This window comes from Mangifera indica, chromosome 4 (assembly GCF_011075055.1).
Source record: "Mangifera indica cultivar Alphonso chromosome 4, CATAS_Mindica_2.1, whole genome shotgun sequence".
Taxonomy (NCBI): Eukaryota; Viridiplantae; Streptophyta; class Magnoliopsida; order Sapindales; family Anacardiaceae; genus Mangifera; species Mangifera indica.
The window spans coordinates 13,040,769-13,066,202 of record NC_058140.1 but is presented as its reverse complement, the minus strand read 5'-3'; the positions used below and the strand labels follow the sequence as shown (position 1 = coordinate 13,066,202).

At 31.0% G+C, this 25,434-nt stretch overlaps 3 protein-coding genes across 4 annotated transcripts; 1 reads left to right on the top strand and 2 right to left on the bottom strand.

Annotated features, from left to right (window-relative positions):
* The first annotated feature begins 2,508 nt into the window (after nt 1–2,508).
* Nucleotides 2,509–8,746, top strand: LOC123213921. 2 transcript variants are annotated; one of them, XM_044633547.1, is made up of 2 exons: nt 2,509–2,916; nt 7,656–8,746. In XM_044633547.1, exons 1-2 carry the CDS (start codon nt 2,617–2,619, stop codon nt 8,502–8,504), a joined length of 1,149 nt encoding a protein of 382 aa, XP_044489482.1. In that variant the 5' UTR covers nt 2,509–2,616; the 3' UTR covers nt 8,505–8,746. The 2 variants fall into 2 exon arrangements, with proteins under 2 accessions (XP_044489482.1, XP_044489483.1); XM_044633548.1 differs by having other exon boundaries at nt 2,514–2,916; nt 7,665–8,746.
* Nucleotides 8,747–8,880: 134 nt separating this feature from the next.
* On the bottom strand, nt 8,881–12,221 carry LOC123213922 (CDP-diacylglycerol--inositol 3-phosphatidyltransferase 1-like). The gene is made up of 11 exons (XM_044633550.1): nt 12,131–12,221; nt 11,832–11,957; nt 11,660–11,744; nt 11,527–11,576; nt 10,876–10,915; nt 10,718–10,762; nt 10,566–10,631; nt 10,331–10,445; nt 10,190–10,243; nt 10,007–10,105; nt 8,881–9,422 (listed from the first exon to the last, which is right to left on the bottom strand). The coding sequence occupies exons 2-11, from the start codon at nt 11,914–11,916 to the stop codon at nt 9,363–9,365; spliced, it is 699 nt and encodes a 232-aa protein (XP_044489485.1). The 5' UTR covers nt 11,917–11,957; nt 12,131–12,221; the 3' UTR covers nt 8,881–9,362.
* A 5,831-nt stretch (nt 12,222–18,052) lies between these two features.
* LOC123213231 (probable BOI-related E3 ubiquitin-protein ligase 3) lies at nt 18,053–19,597 on the bottom strand. The gene is made up of 2 exons (XM_044632625.1): nt 18,852–19,597; nt 18,053–18,751 (listed from the first exon to the last, which is right to left on the bottom strand). Exons 1-2 carry the CDS (start codon nt 19,251–19,253, stop codon nt 18,197–18,199), a joined length of 957 nt encoding a protein of 318 aa, XP_044488560.1. The 5' UTR covers nt 19,254–19,597; the 3' UTR covers nt 18,053–18,196.
* Between the last annotated feature and the right edge of the window lie 5,837 nt (nt 19,598–25,434).

Sequence of the window (25,434 nt, the reverse complement as noted above, 5' to 3'; positions counted from 1 at the left end):
AAATCACCGTAAGTTAGTAACTATCAACTCTTAACCTTTCTACTACTTTTGGAAGAAAGGTCTTATCTTATGTCTACATTTTGAATCAATGTACTAATTAGTAATGCACATTATAACTAATCCTATAACTTGTTACTATATGATAATTAGTTATTTCTTGGAAGAAAGACTGATCTTCTTATTCGGATTGTCATTGTCATCTAAATGAAGTCGACTTTGTCTGGACAACAAAGATCCAGATGAAAAGTTTTAACTCTTCGTATAGATTTCGTTGAATCCAGATGTCGTCGGTCCAATATTGAATACTAGAGAGAGAGACGACATCGTGAGGAAGAGAGATCGGCCATTGTTGGCCAAAAATTCGCGGGGGAAATTGAAAACCCTAGGTAGGGGGTAAAATGTCACTTTTCAAAACTTAATTTTGGACCAAATTGTTAGTTTTTCAAATTAAAGGGGTAAAATAATATAAATGTTAAATATTATTGCTAAATGATGATTTTACCCTTAATTTTATCTTAATTTTGGAGGGTAAATATTAGTTTTCTAAACTATGGACCGGTGTTTAGGTTTTTGAAAGCTAATAGATGAAAATTTAGGGATTCACTATACTTTAAGTGGGAATAAGTCTTTTGGCCTTTTTTAAATGCCATATATGTGAGTTTGATAAAAGAGGAATTTTAAAAGTATAACAATTTATAAACAAACTTTCGAATACAAATTAATGTAATTCGACCCAATGATTATGAATGAAAGATAATTAAATAAATTTAAACTATTGGGCGTTAGAGATGTAGAGTTCACTCATATATTTATATTATTTAAAAAAATCATAAATATGTGTAAAATAGATGTCCTTTTTTTTTATATATATATAATTTACCTGCTTAGAAACCCACTTTTTACCTAAACAGCCTACTCTTCTGTTTTCTATATTGAGGTTTTTTTTTTTTTTAAGCTTTACAATTTGTATTCATTCTATAAAAAATAAAATGATTAAAATGAAACATCCATTCTTTCATTTTTTATATATATAATTAAAAAAATTAGAATTATAGAATTTTATAAACTATATTTTATTTTTTTATATCTCTGCAGGAATTTTTCAAACCAAAAGTCATAAATTAGATTGGGCTTCAGTACCTCAATTTGGGCCGAAATCGTTTAATTGGCGCAGCGTGTGCCGCCCACAAGCCTGCGCGCGGAGCGTAGGCGAGAGCGTGAGGGCAAACGTGGGCGATCCATGTTTTCGTTTGGTAATTTAATTAGTCAAATATGGTAGCTTAAATACCAGCAAATTTCACTTACTTTCTCCCAACCCAAATGCCACGTGGAGCTTTTCCATTTATTACACAAAAAATAGTGTTCGATGGATAATTTTTATATATAATTTTTTATATAAATATTAATATATAATTAAATAATTAAAAATTAAAAATAAAATAATATTTAATCATATAATGATACATTCTTTTTTTCATTTGAATATACCTACAAACCCAAATTTTATTCAATTTGGAACTAATTTTTTCATACTGCATAATTAGGTTACAGTTTATCGCCCAATTGACAGGCCTAAAGATACCCCCACTTGGCCTTATGCGTTGAAGTCAAAACTTGCCCAACATTGTGATTTTTTTGGATATTCCTCTGTTCTACTTAACAATTTTAAAACATTTGGAGATCATCCACGTCTTGATCATATGCTGCTGCCCGGTTAGGTAGCGTGGAACCGTCAATTGGGTATTGGATGTCCCTAATAGGAGGTAATCTGTCCGGCAACTCCTTCGCCGTGATGTCTTCATCATAATCCCACGAATGCCTAAGCAATTTGAAAAGAAAATAATAATAATAAATAATGCGACGTGAGGTCTGGCTGCTTATCGAAGAGGCTGTTGTGTTGTGGCCATATCAGAGACCTCAAATTTGTATAAAAACCTGTCAATTTATCACAATTATTCTATACCTCGCGGAATCTGATTTGATGCCTTTGTGTTGGAACAATTAGATATGTCAAATCAAATTCTGTAAATTATAATAAACATAATTTAGCGTATCTATCTTCAAATTTATGATGAAACCCATTCGAATACGATATGAAACGTTAAAGTAAGTCATTTTTGCAACCCTATTTACCATATATTGCATTTCTTTGAAAAAATATTAGTTTTTGTTTTCTTTTTGTGGAAGAAGAAGAAGAGAGAGTCTTCTGTTTATTTTACATTAATTATTATAAGATGAAAATTTTTAAATATTTAAATAACATTTCAATTATTATCTAATAATCTCTAATAATTACCTTTTAACAGTTAAGTAAATCAGATTATATCGATCGATTATAAGTGAATCAAATACTTTGAAATTTTGTTCATGGAAGTTGGAAGTTAGAAGTTGGCAATTGAATTCTATTAAATATATGAATTTCATAAGAAGTATATATATATATATATATATTATTTTTTCTTATTAAGAATTTAGTTAAAATTTATGGGAAATATGAAAATTTACCATTCAAATTAGATTAATTAAAATTTAGGATTTTAAGCCCTCTTTCTCTTTATAAAACTTTATCCTTTCATCAACTCTCTTTTTCTCATACAGAAACTCTCCACAGGAGCCATGGAAAGGCTTCTATATTCATCTTCTCCTACTCAATTGAAGTTTTTGCCTCTTAAGCCTCGAATGCTGCGATCTGACTCACCAAAACTCGGTTTATTTCCTCTTTCACGGCCCGATTTCAAGCGATTCAGCCCAATTTCGTGCAAAAACGACAACCCATCTCAGTTCGGTTATTCTTCTTCGTCAAAGTTGAAAATTTTGAAGTCTATTTCTTTTTCTCGAGATGACTCGCCCAATGAGAAGACACCCAGTGCTCCTTCTTTCAAGCAGATCGCTGCAAGTGCTGTTGAACCGAAAAAGGTTTGTAATTTCAGCAAAAACTATGATTTTTATTTGATTCATTAGTTTTTTTTTTTTCGAATCGGATTATGTTAAATTATGTGGCTTTGTGTGAATTGGAAGTTCGAGGCAAGCGGGTCTGTGAGTAATGGGCTGTTTGCTCGGTATAATAACAGAGAAAAGAAATAAATTTCGAGCCTTTTGTTTTCATTTTTTACGCATTCTTTGTTCCCAGCAATTTGCTGGAGCCAAAAAAAAGTTGTTAAATGGAAAGTTGTAGTATTGGGCATCTACTAGTATATATGGTTTCGTAAATGAAGCAATAGTTGGTTAAATTCTGAAGACTTTTAAATATTAACCCCTTCTTGAACTCAGGAATTTCTAATGTAGCTTATGACTTGAAAATATTTTGCGGTCCATAGATGGAATTTCGGGTAGGTAGAAGAGGCTGTTTGTTCTTCATTTCAAATTTTTGACTTCATGCAGTATATTTGTGTATTCATTTCAATAAATTTTATTAAATAATATATTCATTGTATTCCGTAAGACTTTTGTAAGTTCTTAGCGGTTTATCCCTCCTTTAAGCAGCTGTCTTTGTTCTAGATAAACAATTTATCAATATAGTTTATTCAGAATTTTGATTTTCGTTATACATTTATGTTGTGAAATCTGACCTTAATTTCATTGGAGTCATTGAACTGGTGTTTGAAAATCTGCTTATTGATTGTTTGATGAGATCACTCAACGAAGTCCCTCAATTTCAATTTGCAGTTGTTGAAAGCATGCCTAGATTCTTCATGAATGAAAGAATTGCCTGTGAATATAGTTTTTCTTTTTAAAAGTTATTTTTGTCATAATTACAGCATTAGGTTACCAATTTAATGTTTTAATTATTTTCTGATTTTGGAACTATTGCTAATGAGGCATTAATTGATTATTGTTCTTTCCTGATCTTCATCTGTTTTCTTTTAATGATTATATTCCCTCCTTATTTTTTATTAGGCTGAAAGTTCTATTGGTGGATCACTTTTCTAATGAAGGATTATTGTCCTATAAATGCCTTTCTATTTTACCGTATGAATTTGTCTATGTTGTGAATTTGTCTATTTTACCATATGAATTTGTCTGTGTTGTGGATTCAACATACACGGGACATGGACTCAAGTCTTAAGGTTAGAACAAAATCTAGCAAAGCTATCAACTGTTTCACTTTCTGATGCATAAGCTGTTAGGCATTGAAGTGCACTGACTTCCTATCAACCACTCTTGAACTATAGTGGTAAGGTTAGAATGACATATAGCTGAGCAAACCCCCTGCATCACTTTCTCCTGCATAGGCTGTTAGGCTTTAAGGTGCACTGACTTGATATTCTGTTTCCATTTTGTTACAATTGTAACTTAACTGGCTGATAGGTAGAGGTGGAGAGTAATGTAGTTAGAAGTTTTCTTGGTGTTCAATGTTTAAGTTTTAGTTCTTTTCTTGTTTGAGGCTTTATTATGATAATATGTGCTAAATTCACTTCTATTTTGAAGCATTTACTATAGCCTTTATCAATGTTGATATTTATATGAACCTGGTAGTTGCATTAGCCCTACTTATATTGTTGTCATTGTTATCTATTTTGAAGGACCTATCTATAGTAGAAATGAGACTTTGATAGAGACTTAATACAAATATTATTAATATCAAATAAATAATGCTGACAAAAGGAGGTTTCAGCTCTTCCCCAAAGGTCGTAGCCTATCTCCCCTTTATATAGCTCATAATTCTTTAATCTAATAAATATTATCCTAATAATATCCTAATCAAATATTATCTTATATACATATCATCCTACTTATATAGTATCCTAATATTTAAATTCAAATTTTAATTATTATCTTTTCATTTAATACCCTAATCAATATTATCCTTATTATTATCATAATAATAATAATAATTATTATTATTATTGTTAACTCCTAACATTATCTATCCCTTTGAAAACTACCTTTTCCTTAAGATGAGTTTTGTACAATTGAAAAATGTTTTGTGTTAAGGCTTAACGGGTCAATGGTTGGACTTAGTGGGTAAGATGTCTTTGGATAAACCTAGTTGGGTATGGGCAATAAGTTATGTTTGGGTTTGATTGTGAATGGTTTAGTAGATTTGAATGATGGTTATTAGAGTGTGGGTTTGAGTAATGATTAGCAACCAATGTAAATCAGGTTGGGTTGTTATTAAGGAAAGGGTTGATTAAGTGGGTTGTTGGATTGGTCGATTCTTTATGACCCAGTTTTTCTTTTCCATTATTCGTTTCGCCCTTTTTAGATCAATCTCTTTTTTTTTTTTTTTTTCCAATTTAGCCCCCCTGGGTAAAGGTGCAAGGCATAAATGTACACAATCAAGTTTTGGTGGTTGGATTTTACTGGAATCTACCATCTCACTGTTGAAATCAATTGATCTTTTGTTTTGGATTAGAATCGAGTTTGTGTGCTTCATCGTCTGTAACTTTACTTTATGTTCTTTTTTCATTGTTCCAAAGCATTTAGCTAAAGGATCTAAACTAGCTTCTATGGCGTCCAATTTATCTATAATCATCCCTATGTTACTCTCCATACTTTTCTCGACCATGTCTATATCTCACGCGCTCTAATAGCAATTTGATAGAGACTAAATACAAATATTATTAATATCTAATAAATAATACTAACAATAAGAGGTGTCAGCTTATTTCTAAAAGTCGTAGTTTCCTTATCAGTCAAAGTCTTCCCAAAATATCAAATGTCAATATTATTCTCCTGGCTCTCCTTTATATATTGCTCAATACTCTCTAATCCAATAAATATTATCCCATTAATATCCTAGGAAAATATTATCCTAATTATATAATATCCTAATATTTTAATTCAAATCTCAATTATTATTTTATCATTTAATATCTTAATAATTATTGCCCTTATTATTATCAGATAAGATAATAATTGAGATTTGAATTTGAAGATTAGGATATTACATATTTAAGATAATATTTATATTAGATAATATTTTATTAAAATATTATTAGGATAATATTTATTGGATAACCTTTGATTGATAGGGAGATTACGACGTTTAGGGAAGAGATATGGTCTCTATCAAATTGGTATTAGAGCGGGTGAAACATAGGCATGGCTGCAAAGAGTATAAAGAGTAAAAGTATTGGTATGCAAAAGATCATGGTAATGGTAATGGATAAGTTAGACGTCATAGAAATCCAATTGGATCATTTGACTAAAGGCTTTGGATCAATGATAGAGCACATGAAAGATTTAAAGGTGTTGTCTTTTAATGGAGACAACAAAGAAAAAACAATGGTGGAAGTGGAGTCACCGACGACGAAGCATATAAACTTGATTCTAGTCCAAAATAAAAGATTGATAGATTTTGACAATGAGACAATTGATTTCAGTGAAACCCAACTATCGAAGCTTGATAGTGCATATCTCTACCTTATATCTCCACCGAGAGAGGTGAAATTGGAAAAGAATAAGGAGATTGATTTGATCTGATCTAAAAAGGGTGAAGTGAATAGTGGAAAAGAAGAAATAGGTCATGTAGAACCAACCCAACCCAAAAACCCATTTAATCAACCAATTACTCAATAACAACTCAAACCGATTTGCATTGGGTGTTAATCACCACTCAAGCTCACGCACTAATAACCATCAATCTAGTCCACTAAACCACAATCAAACCCAAAAACAACTTATTACCAAAACCCAATTATTAGACCTGACCCAAGACCCATTTGAGTTAACCCAATGACAACTTACCCACTAAACACAAAACATTTTCCAATTACAAAAAACTTACCTTGAGGGCAATGTGGTTTTCAAAGTGATGGGCAATGTTAGGAATTGATAATAATAATTAATATTGATTATGATAATAATAAGAATAATATTGATTAGGATATTAAATAATAAGATAATGATTGAGATTTGAATTTGAAGATTAGGATATTATATAATTAAAATGATATTTATATAGGATAATATTTGATTAGGATAATATTTATTGGATTGGAGAGTTATGAGCTATATATAAAAGGGAGTCAGGATTGTAAAAGGAGGGGAGAATATTGATATTTGGTATTTTGGGCAACCTTTGGGGAACACCTCTTGTTTTCAGCATTATTTATTTAATATTAATAATATTTGTATTGGATTTTTATCAAACTCATGTTTTGGTTGTTTTAAGTCTGCAATAGTGGATAATTGGTGCAGGTTAAATATTGATATTTAACTAAAAAGAAACTTCTGAGTTGTATAAATGGTTCTGGCAGATCACTATAGAGAGCTGTTGACAGTGCTTGAGTTTTAGTGGAGTAAAACTTTGCAAACAGCAGAATCAGAACTAGTTTATTGAATATATATGGCTATGGTGCCAAATGCTATTGTTTGACATCATAAATAGAGTATACATAATATTAAATCATTGTTTTATGCATGCCAGTGCAAATTGTGTTAACTTTTTAATAGTAAGCTTGATTAGAAACAGTAATTATGTCTTGTGAAAACCATTTAATGGTAGCTTATCCCTCTAATATATCATGTTTCTGCAACATTCGCATATTTTCTTTGTATTCTGAACAAGGCCTTTATAAGCTATTCTTCGTAGCCTTTCTCTTTTAGTTGAAGGGAGCTTGTTACAATAGTTTAATTCTCTTTAACTTATAATTGTTAAAATTAATCCTTTTTTGCCAGACAAACTTTACAGCTTTACTCATTCTGTGTAGCCTTTTCAGGGAATTGCTGCTGGAACTTTTGTGGCACTCTCTGCTATCATTGTGCTCTTGATCCACCCAGTTTTTGTGCCAGCAGCTTTTGCAACGTTTCAAACTGCTGCAAAGACGACGGGTCCTGCAGCTGCAACAGCTGGAGGCAAGCTTCTCCGGAATGAATTACTGAGTAGTGCTTGGACTGGTTTCTTTGCAGGTTGCTTACATACACTTTCAGGGCCAGACCACCTTGCTGCTTTGGCTCCATTGTCAATTGGCCGTACTCGATTGGAAAGTGCTGCAGTTGGAGCCCTTTGGGGCTGTGGCCATGATGCTGGTCAAGTTATCTTTGGGTTACTATTTCTGCTACTGAAGGATCGGCTCCACATTGAAATCATCCGAAATTGGGGCACAAAAGTTGTGGGATTAACTCTACTTGCTATTGGTGTTATGGGTATTAAGGAAGCATCGGAAGTCCCCACTCCGTGTGTTGCCCTTGAAAATGGCGAGTGTGACGTTAGTGTCTATGAATCTCTTGAAAACCCTGCTGTTGTCAAAAAGAAGATTGGTCTTGCTACATTTGCCACTGGAATTGTTCATGGTTTCCAACCAGATGCTCTGATGATCATCTTGCCTGCGCTTGCTTTGCCTTCACGTTTGGCTGGAACCGCCTTTCTCATTATGTTCTTACTTGGGACAGTAGTTGCAATGGGAAGCTATACAGTATTTTTAGGTTCATGTAGTCGGGCACTAAAAGATAGGGTACCCAGAATCACTGAGAAACTCACATGGGCAGCTTCCATTTTAGCAATGGCCCTGGGAGTTGCCATTCTCATCAGTCAATTTTTTGGATATAGCTTGTATTGATCAATCTAACCCAGTATCAAAATCTGCATTGTGGAAGTCTCTTTTTACCACTAGACAGATCATAGAAAGAGTTACTATTTTTGTTCACCACAAGAGTTCATTGATGCAAAATCCTATCCCATGTAGAAATGTTGCCCTTATCATCTTGTTTTGATTTCAGGTCGTAACCTTTGATAAGGAAACCTTCTGCACTATAAAGTCTTAGAGAAATTCTTTTATGATAGAATATGTGTTTTCATTTAGTTCAAAATTCTCCTGAAATTTACTTTTTCTGTTTAAAATTCAAGAAAACCAATGAATAGTCATAGTACTAAAAAAAATAAAGTGATCAAATTGGTCACAAGCTAAACCAATGCTCATTCCAAAGAAGAGTAACTTAAGATCCCATAATTTTTGCCTTTGTTTAATCTGAAGAAAACAGAGACACAGCCATCTCTAACTTGTAAGTCAGGGCTAATAACAACTTCTTAATGTGAAATTCAAAGCATACACTGGATGACTCATACTTCTTGCTTGTGCCAGTAGTTAGTCCGAGATCAACACATCTCATCTCTAAAGTTTAAATAAATCGTGACTACATCAAAGAAAATTCTTGGATGTTAAAACATAAACATTTCCAATGTGATCATCATCAACATCATGGAGTTGACAGTACGCAAATAGGAGGGAAAAGCTAAGTGCTACTTGGAATGCACACACTCAATGCAAACCAACAACTGCATGGTCACCAAAAGTGTTTGTAGTTCTTTTCAGGCCAATATCGATCAGCCACTTTCGAAACATATGATCGAAAGCCAAAAAGTAGGCAATTGAGGGTAACCACAATGAGAGTAACCTGAAATGGAGAAAGCTGATGAACTATTGCTTCTGCTTTTTCTTGATGTCATAAAGCACACACACATCTGCTGCTGCCTTCATCTGAAACCATGAACACATTTCCAAAACGGTTAACATCAAGAAGAAATATCCTGAGAAATTATTGTCTACAAAAGAAAGAGAACTTTCAATCCATTACAAAATGTCTCCCTGGATTTTTGTTTTGAGTTTTGACAACCCCCAACTCTTGTCATGGAATATACAGTCATGCAAGGATTTTAATCCCCTCTCTACTTCTAGACTCATCTTGGCTTATTCTCAAATAAAGATTAGGTCAAATACACTAACAGAATATGGCTCACCAATCAAATAAGTGCAATACTTACAAATATAACCTAGTTCACAAAATGCATCTTTCTACTGTCAGTAACTAATACTGAGGAAAGGAAAGTACTATTCAACTAAGTCGAGCACAAGAGAATGGGCATCTCAATGTATATATTGCACTACATATACATAAAGTACATATTTTTTGTTTATATATAATAAAGTATGTGCAGACCAACTGATCCCATTTAAGGATTGATTTCATCATCCCAATTCTACCATATAGAAATTTAATATAATATTGTGAAGCATTTGAATATACATGAGTTCTAATCAGAATTTGGAAGTCCAAATGCTACCTGTATAACATTGACCAGTTGCTTGGCTGCCCAGCCAAATAAACTCAAAGCAACCAAAACAGAAAGTAGTGAAACCTGCTGCAGTGTACCTAATAAAACCTGAAAGAAAAAATAGTAAAGAGATCAAGATCTGAATAAAAGCACCATAGATATTGGATGAGCTTGCAAAAAATAAGCCCTTACATCCACTAAACTACTCTGACTCTTGGCAATAAGAAATAGGATTATGTAAAGAACCTGCAAGGATGTAAAAATTGGATCAAGAGACAAATACAAATAACATTTTAAAAAAAGTGGAAACTGAAGAATGAAATCCACAGGTACCTCACAAGACACACAACAGTAAGCCATGAACATCCGGTTTCCATAGTAAGCCTTGAAAAGCCAATTCGTACTGTCTTTTACGTCCTTATGACTTGTTTTGCCAGTCAAAAATGTACTGCAACATATATCCAGCATGGTAGGCATATTTCCAGACAACAGAAACACACTTACAGCAACACATATTCAATTTCATTCAGCAATTACACAATATTATATCAAGTACAAGAAAAGTTACCTATACATCTGCAGCCAATGGCTTGAAATATCTAATGCAAGCAGTGACAAAAAGACCAAGCCAGGCCTGCACAAAGATCCTATCAAATAGCTCATTTATATGTATATTTCAAAATAATAAGCTTTTCAGGATTAAGTAAAAAGAAATCGTGCCTGTATACTTGGGAGAGTACTACCAGCAGACAGGCTGTGCTAACCCTGATAGACAAAACATTATTAATAAATGTAAGCACAAAAGCACAGCAAAGTAATATAAAATTTTATGATTACTATGTCCAAAAAGATTTGATAAATATTGACATGGTATGTACCTATCTGTTACCATGTCCAATACAGCTCCAAAAGTTGAAACTGAACAGAAAGAGAATAAGATAATTAAGAGTTTCATCTTATTTATACTAGCTATCAAATTATGCTCTTAAAATAGAAACAAACATTATGCAATAAAACCTTAAGAATGATGCACACAACCTGATCATCAAATAGAAAACAGACTGCGAAAACACATAAACTTAAGGTTCTGTTGCAGTATAAGACTTCAACCTAGTAATATGGCTCTAGAGCAACAATGCCTGTCATTAGCGATTAATATTATACAAAATGTTTTATGCTAGAAAGGGTTGAAGTCCCTGTCTCATTCAATTCTATTGACCATAACCACAAAATCAAAATAGCAAGCCAAAGAAACACAACAGCAAACATAATTAAAATATATAGTAGGTTGCACGCAGGATAATTAAGAAGCCAAACAAGGGTTTGATTAAAACAGGCAACAACACCTTAATTTGAAAAAAAGACAATAATTTCGGAATAACATGTATCGTCAACATGAAATAAATCCATTCACATCTTTATTTTTTGAAATAACATAAAAGAGTTCCACACACAAAACTTGCATACACCCAAATGCATAAATTCAACACGAGATTAAATACCGATTTTCAAATCTACTATGAACTAACCTTGATTAAATTTTCGAGCACACCAGCCATCAATAGCGTCACAAACAAAGCTGTAACAATATTGTAAACATGATTGCAATCTTAACACTACAAATAATAAATTTAAAACTTAGAAACGAAACAAACCACTCACCTGACAAAGTAAAGAACTGAGAAAGCCCGTTTGTTAGAGAAACATATTGCAAAAGCAACAGAATTCATGAGAACTCTAACATACCCTGAAATTTACGAACAAAGCAATGAACAATCGCTCAAAATATTTCAAACCCAACAAGAAAGTTAACCGCTAAACTCAAAATACCCACCAATTATATTGGGGATGTAAAGATAAACAGACAATTTTCCCTCTTTGGGTCTGGGTTTTGGTCTCGGTCCGGACGCTTTAGCCATGGAAAAGTTTAAACTATTAAGCCAATTACAACACTCCTGTCCTGAACAACACAAAACAACTAAAACGAAGTTTTAGTTAAATCAGAGGGGACCCATAAAAAAAAAAAAGTGGGACCAAAAGCTGAAGTGGCACGATCTGAAGCACAAATGGAGTTATTAAAACCAGGAAGGTATTAAGAGAATTGAACTTAGAAAGAGTTCTTGGATCACGAACACGTGAAGGCGCGGGCTCTGGGTTCTTCTCTTTAGTTTTTTATTCGTCTCTTCGAATTTCCTCTTTTTCGGCCTCCACGCTACAGCACTGGAAATTTTAACCGAATCAAAGTTTAAACTATTGATTTAGAGGGTTTATTCTATTAACAATAAATCTATGGGTAGTCATTAGGCATTTAATTTGGGCCAAAAGAGTTATTCTCCCCCGAGGTTTAGGTTTAGTTAGACTCAAATATGTGAAGTTTCAAAAATTTAAACAGTTATCTACCATTCAACTTCTATCAAATTTTATTTTTTGTGTAAAGATTAAAAATATTATTTAATCAAAAATATTTAAAAAAAGTAAAATTTTATCTAATTTTTTTCACATAGTTTAAAAGAATTAATAATTTCTTTTTATCTAAAGTTTGCAAAGTTATATTTTTTCCTCAAAGTTTTTTTTCTCCATCTTCAGCTACCATTTTTGTTCTGATCGACAATTGACCTTCTCACCATCTTCTTCTCTTGTTGATCTTCGGGTGTTGATGGCCATTTTCACCAAATTGTATTTGTCTGTTTAGGTGGATGAAGACAATTTATCTTTGTCCACTTGAAGATCAATATCTCTCAAACAAGTCTAATGCCGATCTTTAGGTGGACAAAAAATTATTCATCTTCATTTGATGAAAATGGTTGTTGATGTTTGAAGATCGGTAGAAGGAGAAGATGGTGGGAAGGTAAGCTATTGGTTGGAACAGAGATGGAGAAAAAATATCTTGGGGGGAAAAGATAATTTTTTAAATTTTAGGTAAAGAAAAAAATATGAAAAAATTTTAGTTTTTTTAAAAAATATTTTTGACTAAATAATATTTTACCCCTTTACATTAATATCAAAATTTAATATAAATTAAATAACTAATGAATATTTAAATTTTTAAAACTAAACGGGTGACATTTTGGGTATGAATTAAATTTTGGGTGAGAATAAGTCTTTTGGCCTATAATCTTTTTTTCTCTAAGTGCACTAATTACCTCACAATTTCAAAATTAGTCGGAAATCACGAACTCATAATTCATAGTTACTTTCCAGGCCAAATAATTTTGTACCATCCAAAGTTTGATGAACTAACAAATTAATAACATTTAAGTTTCAAAAAATCAAATTCATTTATCAACTTAGTGAATCTATCAAATTTTTCTAAAATAATTAGTTATCAATATATTTTTACAGGTTTAAAAATTTATCACTTATATTTCAAAAAAGTATCAAAACTATAATTAACTATAAAATTTTGTATTTTGGCCAAATTTTTAAGGGAAAACTATAATTTTTTAAACTATTGAGGGGCACATTGAAATTTTAAATTTTTCAAAAACACCTCTAATTTTTTTTAATTTATAAAACCTTAAAATTTCATAATTCATTAGCATTCCTAATATTTTTAAAAATTTTAAACTACCCCTTAAACCTTTGGAAAGAGAAATAGGTAGATAAGACAAAAAAGAAAAAATAAAATAGAAAATAGAAAATTTCATATAAAATAACCTTCCTATTTTCTTATTTAACTCGATTTATTAACGCAAATAGATGATAAATGACCGGTAATAATTTATCCGTAAGAAACTTAGTTTCCATTTAGGCCCAAGTTGCTCTAATTAGGACTAAGGTGCCATTAAGAAATCTAAGCCTGAGCCAGAGGAAAGGGCCGGGCTTTTTAATATCTAGACCAGGATCTTGGGTTTGGTCGAAATATTAAGGATTCTTTTGAAATTTTATTTGATACAGGTGGCTGAATATTTTTTTGGGGGCCCATGTGTAATTTTATCTTGCTTAAGTATAGGTAAGGGCCTAATTTTGTAGGCCCAGGCGCTTGAATAGTTATATTTGGGCCGAGCTAGGGGCTCCATGAAAAATAATCGGGAGTTGGAGTTCATTGACCAGGCGCCTATACTTATTTCTTTGGCATGCTCTATTATGACAAATCTTTATTATTGGACTTTAAAATAAATAATCACATCAATTAAGGGCCAGTATGGTTGGCAGGCAAAAAATATTATTTTAATAATTTATTTTTTATTATTTGTATTTATTTATTTAATTTTTTAATAATAAAAATTTATGATAATTTTATATTATCAATAATAATACAATAAATAATATATATAATAATTTGATTAATATTATTTTTATTTATTAAATTTTAGGACTAAAATACTCTATTTTTAATTAATATAATACGTAATATAAAATACATTTTAAAATAATTATACTCAATGACATTTAAATCAAATAATATCTTAGTATTTTTTATTATCTGTAATCAAATACAATAATTATTTATATTTATATATTTTTATTAAATTTTATCAAATAATTTATACTCAATAATCTTTAAAATAATCTATTTTCAAACTAATTTTCCAATTTTGATAATAAAATATTTTTTTCTAAAATAATTGTTTATTCCCACTTGCAAATTTTATTTTTGAAAAGGGGGCAACTTGGTTTTTTTTTTTTATTAATACTAGAAATTAAGAATGACATGTTTGTTTTTTTTATAATATATTTTTCTATTTATAAAGATAGATTTTAGGTAACAATGTATAATTTAAAGATTATGAGTTATGGAAATTGTTTTTAAACTTGACTTTGATGAAAGATTTAGTTGAGGGTAAAAGATAAGTAATTTATTTTTTATTGTTTATATTATTTTATTTAATGTATAAATAATATATGTTATGTCATTTTATTATTAATGATAATATAACAAATAATATAGTTAAGTATTTAAAGATTAATAGCATAATTTTTATTTTATTATAATTATATCTTATTTATTAATTTTTTTAAAAAAATAATTTTATTTTAAATTAATATAACAAATAATAAAAATATATATAATAATTATATCTAATAATATTATAAAATAATATGTTAGTATTTTTTATTATTTTTAACTAAATATAATAAATATTTATATTCACTGATCTTTATTAAATTTTATTAAATATAATTTTTTAATTTTAATAATAAAATATTATAAAAAACTAAACTACACCCCAAGAAAAATATTTATTACTCTAGTAGAAATAAAACCCACTTTAATCTCTCTTCCTAACTCTATCGAATAAGTGTAATATTTGATCTTCATCTTAATATTATTTTTGAATTATTATAAAAGGTCTAATTGTATTTAAAATATAAGAATAAACCTTATCCCAAAGGACCCAAACCCGATAGAGGATTTGCTTGTCCTTGTCCTCGGTTTTTTCAACCATATCATATCAACATGAGGCCTAGCAGTCAGTAAACGTAGCCGTTGTCGTATGAAAATAACCATTAACCAAACTCATTAAAACCCGGAGAGTTTTGGTTGGGTCAATGACGTGGCAAAAGCCCATAAACAGTCTAAGATCCACGTCATCATCAATTTCCCAAGATTCCCGTGGTGTTTATACTATAGTAAAAAAGATAGTAACAGTGACTGCCATCAACTTAAATATCTCCTCGCGCTATTTTTCTGACACTCGAGAACGTGGGTCCCATGTAATCACTAAAAATTCTGAACGCAAACTGCACGACACGGCCATTGGAAATTTGGAATCAGAACGGTGAAAAAAGCGGACCCATGCTCCAATGGTCACACGGACATCTTAAAATGAAAATTTAGTCCCATGAAGTTTATAAAAATCACAGAATAACCCCTATAATTTTATTTTAGAAAAATTCCTGTTTGTGACTCCAATGGTCACACGTACATCTTAAAATGAAAATGTAGTCCCATCAAGTTTATAAAAATGACAGAATACCCCCTAGAATTTTATTTTAGAAAAATTCCTGTTTGTAATTGTGTATGCCCTTAAAGCCTAACAAATCCAACCACAAACATCTCTAACAGTATATTTAAGGGTAGATATGAGTTGAACTGAGTTCAATTTAGATATGAGTGGAGAGATAAACTATAAAGCTTAGGTGCAAGTGCATTAGGACGAGGATGGAGAAATGGAGACTGATCATTGGAATCGCGGTGGTGAAAATGAATGTTTCTTTCGTTGCAACTATGCAATAAGACAACGATAGATAAATGAAAGAGATCAAGCATTGTAATGGACTAACCATAGTGTTGAGAAAGAGTACTTTGTCACTGTATTTCCACTACAATTGTATAATCATATGATTATCAACAATTGAAAGAGCAATCATAATGTAGTGTAATCAAATAATCATAATTTTTTATTTGAATAAATCCATTATTAAACTCGATTAAAGTTATCAGTTAAACCAATATTTTTAAAATTAGATTAGATCGGTTAATTTGATTGAAGTTATCAGTTAAGCCAATATTTTTAAAATTAAATTAGATCGGTCAATTCATCCGGTTCAATTGATAATTGACCTATGATATGATTTGATTATTATAATTATATGGATTAGTTTAAAATTTGATCATAACCAATAAAGCCAAGTTAGACCAAATATTTACCAAATTTTTGAAGTGTTTTTCAAGATCTTTTGGATTAAAAGAACAACATTTGAGTTTGAAAAACTCTTTTTTGGCTGGATTGCCCAAGAATTCCACATATATGTTGTATATGAATTGATCAATATCAAGGATTTGAAGAAGTTGAGTTTGTCTATACTATGCCCAGACTTATTTCAATTATCATGTCTTGCACTACTCCTACTCTTCAGAGTGAAACCCACGTCATCTTTCTCTCTCCAATCTTATTAGTTTGTTTTTTAATTTTTTGACACAATTTTTTCCTTTTGTAAATTGTGCCTTTTTGTAACTTTTGTAGTATATTAAAGCATTATTTTGTTTAGAATGAAAGTTTAAAAAATCAAAATTTAATTTTAAAACATCAATTTTAAAATATAAAATTTAATACTCTAATTCCGTTCATTCCTTCTATTATGATATGAAGAAAGCCGTGAAAATCAAAATAAAGTGTGAATTGTTTGATTAATATATTTGAAATGTTTTAATTTTTTTAATTATTTTTATTTTAATGAATTGGAATATATAATTTAAATAAACAAATATACTTAATTGTTATTAATTATGGTAGAAAATTAATTTTAATAAATTTTATATAATTTATATTAAAAATATATATATATATATATTAAATTATTAACATTATTTTAAAAAAAATTAATAATTTAAGAATTGAACAGTTGTGATAACCAATTCAATTATCAATTTGACTTAAAAAAAAAAGGGATTATTTCAATACGAATGGTCCACCAACAAGTCTGTGAGATGTACCAAACCAAGCAACGCCCTAATTGGGATCCGAGCCCAAGGTAGATCCCTTTTAAATGCATTGCCTTGATAATCTAGACCATATATATTTAAAGAGACTTAATGAGCAGAATAATTACCATTAATATATGTAAAGGAGGAGCCGAGTGAAGACTTGAGTGCTTCAGAGTTGAGACTCGTGCAACAAATAAATAGTACTGGTAAGAATTGATATATAATTATGTCTCGGTAACTTTTGAAAATTACCCACAAGGCAAAACAATGAATGGGCTAATTAGGGTATTGGAAGTTGGAAAAATGGAAGAGAGTTGCAGAGAAAGAAGCAAATTTAGTCTTTTAATGCAAAGAATTATGAAAGCATCTGTTGCCAAACTGGGTGTAACTTTCTGCTGAAATTTGCAGAAGCAGAAAAGTAATTGAAACTTGGGGAACCAAATCTCATATTGATAGACTTGCTGCTGGTATAGGAAATAAAGAATAAAAAGTTTATTCGTAATGGGAAACACAGTCATGAAACATGTTAATTCTGACATTGCTTTAAATTCAATCCTTCTTTGTCACTGTTAAAATTGCTTGCTTGCTTGCTTCCACCCAACACCAAAAGGCAAATTCATTGGGGAAGAATCTGAATTGTTTAAACAATCAACATAAATGGAGGCACTAAGAGAGGAAGAAAATAATTTTCAAACCAAAAATGTTCATTCACATTAGTCTGTCCTGTTCAATTTCTGTTCATTTGTCTCAGTAAAATCTAAAGAACCAAAGTCTAAAAAGATTTTTACTGGGGATGATGAAACCCATTTTCCCAGAAAACATTTTCCCTAGAAAATTAAGGCTTCTATAATTGCCTTCTTCGGCGTTGAACAAACGGGGCAAGATTCAAGAAACGCCACGCAGTTTTTACATGAACAGAGGTGCCTACAAGGAAGGAACAAAACACACGAATCCCTAGAATTACAGCCTTTGCAGATGTTCACCTTCATTATCTTTCCCCTTTCTTCTGTATTTTCGCTGCGATCAATGCAATTTCCACCTCTGTTTTGCTCTGTTTCTTCGTCTTCTGGTAAATCACAACAAGAATTTGCATCTTCGACCCCATTGTTGAAGCAGCAAGAACCCTTTTCTCTGAGCTGTTCAATTGCGTTGTTGAGTGAATAAACCATTGATTCGTTCTCTTGGGCAATTCTTTGCCACGTATGGTTTTCCATCTCTAATTTCTTCAACAAATTCTCCAGCTCCATTGCTCTGCTGGTGGCTTTAGCAATCTCTTCATCTTTTTGTCTCATTAAAGTTGAAGTCTTTGCCTCTAGTTTCTTCAGTAGCATCCCAAGTTGTTGCTTTCTTTGCTCTTGCAACACCATTCTCAGTCTTTCATTCTATTATAACAAACCCAGAAAAGAAAAGTTAAAAAAAAAAAAAAAATCAACAGAAATACAACAACTTCAACTTTGAATGAATCTAAAAATCAATGCCCACCTGCAATCTGATATAGTGATCAATCTCTTGTATTTGCTTCTCGATTTGAAGATCCATGGCATGAGAAAACGGCATTGACTGATGATGATAATTAGTACTGGTGTTGTAGTTACTAATATTCTTCAAGAAATTTGCAGAATTGGCATCAAAACACAAACTTTGAGAAGTAGAAATACAATTTCTCTCCTGATGCTGATTCTGTAACTGATAAAACTGCTGCCTTTGTTGCAGTTGTTTTTGTTGCGTTTCTAAACAAAACTGATTAAGCCCACCGTTAGCAACACCACCACCACCATAACAACCATTACCATTTTCCATCATCCAATCTTGCGAAGAACCGCACAATGCAGACCCAAACCCAACATTGTTATTCTTCGAATACAACTGCGCTTGTATAGCCATCCAACCAACAAAATAAAAAACCAAGCCTTCGGTTTCTCTTCAGAGAATGAATGGTTTAAACTTTAGAGGAAGATATAAAAACAAGAGGATCAGAAGGTGGGGTGATGAGTGACTATATTTATAAGAGAGGAGGTGGTGGGGGAGAGGTTGAATTGAATTGAATAAAGAATTGATTTTGATAATCTGATATGGATATTGGTGGTTGCTTTGTTCCTTCTTCCTTCTGTTTTTTTAGGGGCGTCCACTTTTTTCTCTTAACGTATAAGAATTAAAGAGTAATTGTATGGGAAGCAGTAAGCAAAGCAACAACGTACGCATGCAGATTTTATGACTAAATTATCGGGTCAGAGATATCAGAGGCGTTTGTTTTGTTTGGTTTTTCTTTCAAACAATCCACTAGGCTTATTTATTTATACATTTATTTATTTATACTTATAATAATAATAATAATAATATTTTAAAAGTCTCAGTCACTCTATCTCTGAATCAGTCAGTCGTTATTTTTTAAGATAAATATTAATAAAATCAGAAATTTGTCAGTTTGGTCATTTGAAAAGCCTGAAGACTAGCATCATTATTATTATTATTTTTTTATTGTTTTTTTCCATTTTTAAAACTATTTTTTATTTCTAGAAAATTGGATAATTGTAGTCCAATTCATTTCTGTAGTCAATGCTTTGTTTATTTGGTTTCCAGGAATTATGAGATTTTGTGAATGGGAGCTGGCAAGTTTGACCTGGTAAAAATTTACTCATTTTTTTGTCCTTCCCACTCCCACATGAGAGGTTAATCTCTATTAGGAAATAGAATTTTATGTATTTATAGATTTGAAAGTTAAAAAAAAAAAAAAGTTTCTAGAAAATATCAAAACATGTTAGACATGAAAAATAGTTTAAATTTATTTTGTTAAAACAATAAAATTATATATATTTATTTTAAATTAATAATAAAATAATATTTAATTTTACCCATTTAATATAATTTTCCCTAAATTAAACATGAAGCTTTTTCTTTTTTGTCGTTTATAATTAAAATCCCACTAGAAGTTTGAATTTGCATCCACCTTTTTTCTGAAAAGTGAAGGAGGAATAAGAATCATAATTTTGAAATGAAACCAAAGATTATTCTATTACACGTTAATTGTTAGAATAATTTTTGTCATTGGTTTTCAAAGTCTGTGTATAATTAATAAATATTGATTAATTTTAATTTTTTGTTAATTTTGAGGTCAATATGCAATACAAAATCGCCCCCAACATGGACGTAGGGTTTATATATTTTAAATTCATAGGATTTTGTATATTAATTGAAAACATTTAAGTAGTAGTAATCATGTGATTAGGGGTTTTATTTATAATATACAAAAAAGATAATGGAGTTTACTAGATGGATCTTATCACTTATTCTTATGGGTATATATTATCTGGTTTAATACAGTTTGAAAATTTTTTAAATCAACCCAAACCATTTTAGATTTTAAACGAAACTAAAAAAATATAGTTTTATCTGGTTTGAATTACGATTTGAATCTATTAAAATTATTTATTTTTAAATATATATTATTTAATAAATTAATTGAATTATAATTTTTTAGAATATAAAAATATATACAATATATAAGTAAAGAAAACTATCCAAACCGTAATTCAAACTAAAAACTATTTTCCAAAAAATTATCAATTCAAATTAAACTATTTGACAAAAAAAAACCGTAATTTGTAAGTGATTCGATCTAGTTTTACTGTTTTCTAAATTACCTGCTTGTTTACAATTATAAAAGATTCACAATTAATTAATTGTTGAGTTGAATAAAAACATGCATGTGTTCATACGATCATGGAAATCATTCTTAGCATGTACAATAATTCTGTTTACTTTAGACAAGTCTAATATCTCCACTAGAAATGGCCAACAATGTCATGCACAAACAAACTTGTATTATTTATTCATTGATATTATTGGCAGCAGATAAAAGTTTCAATCTCAATTCCGTCAATCACTTTCATATTGTGGGTGACATCTTTAATTAGGTCTTGACAAATGGTTATATGTTATTAAAAAAAAAAAAAAAAAAAAAAACTAAGTCTTTTAGACTTTGATGATGAAAACATGTAGGTAGTAATTGGAAAAACCTAGCCATCGACAAATTTAAGTAAATGGAAGAAACAGCCCATTCAACAAGCCATAATGTGTTACCCCACTTGAATCTTATCGTCAAATCAACATTCAACGCCAAGAACCCACAAATTCTAATTAAAATCCTCAAAACCGTGTAAAATCTTGTTGGATTTTTCTTGCATATATTTTTTTTCTTCCTTATCATCTCTACTTTCCCTCTCTAGAATCTTGAATTGGGAACTTGTACTACGTCTTATCAACAAATCGTTTTTGGTATGGCACATCATCATGCATGCAATGTAAACGACATAAAACAAAGGATATGGATCATATCCATGATGAGATCTTAATATGTACTATCATAAATCATATGCCATTGATAGTCAAGAGATAGGTATATTCATCATAAATGTATAACTGAAATAAATTACATTTGGCATAAAAACATTTTTCATTTTTTGGCAGCATAAATCACATTTTTCATTGAAAATAAAACTATTTTAACAACAATATTGTCGTAAAAGAAAAAAATATTTATTAAAAATAGAAAAAGACACATATAAAAAAGTTGAGAAAAAGTTGGGAGTTGTGAAAACATAAAAATGAAGTGATGATAAAGACGAGATCAAGATTAACAATGACGTTGAGAGGATTGTTGGGAGTTGTGATGGTTGGTAAGATGGCGAAAGAGTAGTGGTGGTGGATGAAGTCGAGATCTATAATAACAATAAGGGGATTGGTGCGAGAAATAATAACGTATCTAATAACAATTTGAGTAAGAAAAATACAAAATTAGATTTGGTTGTGTCAAATCGGTGGCCAAAGGAAGTAAAATTGGGGTTTCTATTACTGGTCAAGCAACAACAGTTGTAATAATGGGGTATCAATAACATCTGAGTGGTTGAAAAAGTGTTTTCGGGCTATATCTTGAGTGGGAAAATGCAATGGATCTTTGTTTGTTAATCAAGTATGTGTTTGAATAACTGTTGTGTTTTCGGGCTATCAACACAACCGTTGTAATAACAGGGGTATCAATAACAATTATTTTTATTTTATCTAAGTCTATTTTTTCCCAAATGATTTAAACACTTTGTTTGTTAATCAAGTATGTGTTTGAATAAGAGAAATTGAAGTTGGAAGGTGAAGGCTATCTAGAAGGAGGAAATGTGGGTTAGAAAAGGCACATGGATGTAAAAAAGAGGTCCATAAACACGCCCCACATTAGACGGTTGCAATGGATCGATCCTAAATCACGGAAACTTGTTCATGTCACCAAAGATTCTTATAAAAAAAAAAAAAACCCTAAAGGTCCACCATACTCGTCACTTCACCTATAATTTTATTTTTAAACAAAGTCTTCCATGGAATGGAGAAAAACCAAAACACATAAAAACAATCTCTTTTGCGTTACACTTCCCTATGTCTTTTCAATCAATTAATTGTTTACCAATCCCCCTGTCACCATCTTTTGTTGAAAACATGAATTGGGTTTTTGGTTTTGCATGCAAATGATTCATATATATCTCTTTCTTAATGTCTTATTTATATATATAATTTGGAAGGTGAGAGGAAGAAACATGGGAAAACTTTGTGAGCACGAAGGTTTACAGATGGTGGTGGGGTGTGGCCCCATGTGCTGCCCACCAACCCTGACCCCATGAGCCATCTTCACTGCTTCTGCAACCCCATGGTGAAAACCATGTGAAACGGGTGAAAAAAACACCACCACCAAAACCAAAACTTTTCTCTATTTTCTCACTGCCTTGATTCTCTTGTCTTGACTCTTGACTAGTATTATTATTAGAATTATATTTTAGGCAAAAACCCTTGTCCCCACCTAAGTTTTGATGAATTACAACTGATACATGTCAACTTTCAAAAACTGAAAGTTTTACCCATGAGTAATTTTTTTGTTAAAACTCTCAATTAAATATAAGGGTAAAGTTATCAGTTCAATAATAATTTTAAAAAATATATAATTCATTACGTTTTTTCCCTAGATTTTGAAAAGTCACAAATTCACCCTGCTAAAATATTTTTCATTTTTGAAAAATGAGTATTTCCCCCCAAACTTGGGTTTTTTTCTCCCCTCTCAAGCCACCATTCCTCTGGTGATGTCCTCTTCCCACTTTTTTATCTCTGTTTGGTCAATCGTCCCTCTCTCACCATCAAAATCATTCCGTCGATCGACTCTCCATCAAAATTGCATGAAGAGACCATCTCTTCCTCTTCAGAAGAAGGGATGACGTCTCTTCATCACACGAAGAGATGTCTTCGTGCAATTTCAATGACAAGTCGACCAACCAACGAAGGTAAAACGGCGGGAAAAAGATATCATCGAAGAAGTGGTGGCTAGAAAGGAGAAAAAAAAACTTAGATTTGAGAGGAAATAGTTATTTTTTTAAACTGGAAATATTTTAGCAAGGGTGAATTTGTGACTTTTTAAAATATAGGAAAAAAATAAATAAATTATATATTTTTAATAATATTATTAAAATAATAAATTTATTCAGAGCTTTAATAGAAAATTATCATAGGTGAAACTTTAAATTCTTAAAAGTTAAGCCGTTATCAATTAAATTACATCAAACCTTTGGGCGAGCAAAGTCCTCTGGCCTATATTTTATTCATGAGATGTAAAGATGTGTACGTACGTGGTGGTGCAAGAAAATCCAAACCCTAGACTCTCGAATTTGCTGCAAATGCAAAACTTCATTTTCTTCTTGCAGCTTCCCAACAACTTCCCTTTGTCTTTTTCTATGCTTATCTTTTCCTTTGCCATTGCTATTTATCTGGGATTCAATTTCCGGGTCTCACTTTCCATTATGACTTATCCCCACCACCACCTTAAACAAATAAAAATATAACTATGTTGAAGAGTTTTTTTTCCAAGTTTTTAAAGCCATCATCAACAATGAAGACTCTGCAAAAAATCAGAAAAGGGATCTTTCAGTAGTCACTGTTGTATTAACATACGGGGTAAAATTTTTTGGAAATAGATTAAAAAAGTTAACTTAAATGGTTAAAAAAAAATTTTTTTGTAAAAGACTAGGGTTTGATTAAGATTATTTTTTTATGTCAAAATGATATATTAAATTATTTAATACAATAATTATGAATCTAATTAATATGCTCACAGTTTATTTGCCTAACAAAGTTCAGTAGGTTGCCTATGATAAAAAAGAAAAAATCACAAATGTGGGCAGGTCTCCCATTAATTGATACATAGTCAATGAAGCATATGTAAAGTTGAGAACGTGTGGACCTTGTTGTTATTTACTTCACACAATTAATTAACATATTTTCATACTTACCCAGATTAGATCTTCTATTATTAATCACTAATTCAATCTCTATCGTATTCTCTGCAATTACTTCTCTCTTAAACCTAATTCTTTTTGAAGAGAAAAACAATTAACCTGCCGACAATAATTCAACGTACTATTTAATCTCTCTCTCTATATATATATATGCCATGCATGCATGCCAATGCCATCTTTTCAAAAGAAGCATCAAAGTATTTGCCATTTGGTTGTTTTATATATGTGCAACGTGCAGTCTGCATAGTTTGAAAGAGACGAGACGGTGAGTTTTGGAGAGTTATTGTGAGATCACCAAGACCACTGCACTGCCTCTGCCATTAAATTAAAGCTACTACATCATCCTCTTGTCTTCTCGACTTCAATTTCATTGACCCACCACCACAAAAGACTTTTCATTTCACTTACCACATTCCGTGACTTAAATGGCATGGCCACAGTTCCAATTAATAAACTCACCAATCCTCCTCTCTTTAGGACCATCTGAAAAAGCACCCATCTATGACTATGTAACTTGCATCATAATTTCAATGCTTCAAATGGGCCACCATGCGTGTTAACTCACCCAGTTTCGCAGAAGCAGAGAAAAAGTCAAGTCAGTTTAGTCCATTGACTGGGCCAACAGTGATTGTGATTAATCCAATTAAATTCAGCATATAATAAAGATTTAATCAAAAATCAACATTTTGTATTTGTATAATATAACTTGACATTATGGAAAAGATTAAATGCACAAACCCTAA

Bases quoted from the DNA above. Each gene is read 5' to 3' on its own strand.
- LOC123213921 (XM_044633547.1), top strand. From the start codon at position 2,617: ATGGAAAGGCTTCTATATTCATCTTCTCCTACTCAATTGAAGTTTTTG. The intron at 2,917-7,655 runs GTTTGTAATTTC...CATTCTGTGTAG, and splicing joins GTGCTGTTGAACCGAAAAAG to CCTTTTCAGGGAATTGCTGC.
- LOC123213922 (XM_044633550.1), bottom strand. From the start codon at position 11,916: ATGGCTAAAGCGTCCGGACCGAGACCAAAACCCAGACCCAAAGAGGGA. The intron at 10,916-11,526 runs GTTAGTTCATAG...CTTTCTGTTCAG, and splicing joins TGCTCGAAAATTTAATCAAG to TTTCAACTTTTGGAGCTGTA. The intron at 10,446-10,565 runs GTAACTTTTCTT...TATATGTTGCAG, and splicing joins CATTGGCTGCAGATGTATAG to TACATTTTTGACTGGCAAAA.
- LOC123213231 (XM_044632625.1), bottom strand. From the start codon at position 19,253: ATGGCTATACAAGCGCAGTTGTATTCGAAGAATAACAATGTTGGGTTT. The intron at 18,752-18,851 runs GTGGGCATTGAT...TTGTTATAATAG, and splicing joins ATCACTATATCAGATTGCAG to AATGAAAGACTGAGAATGGT.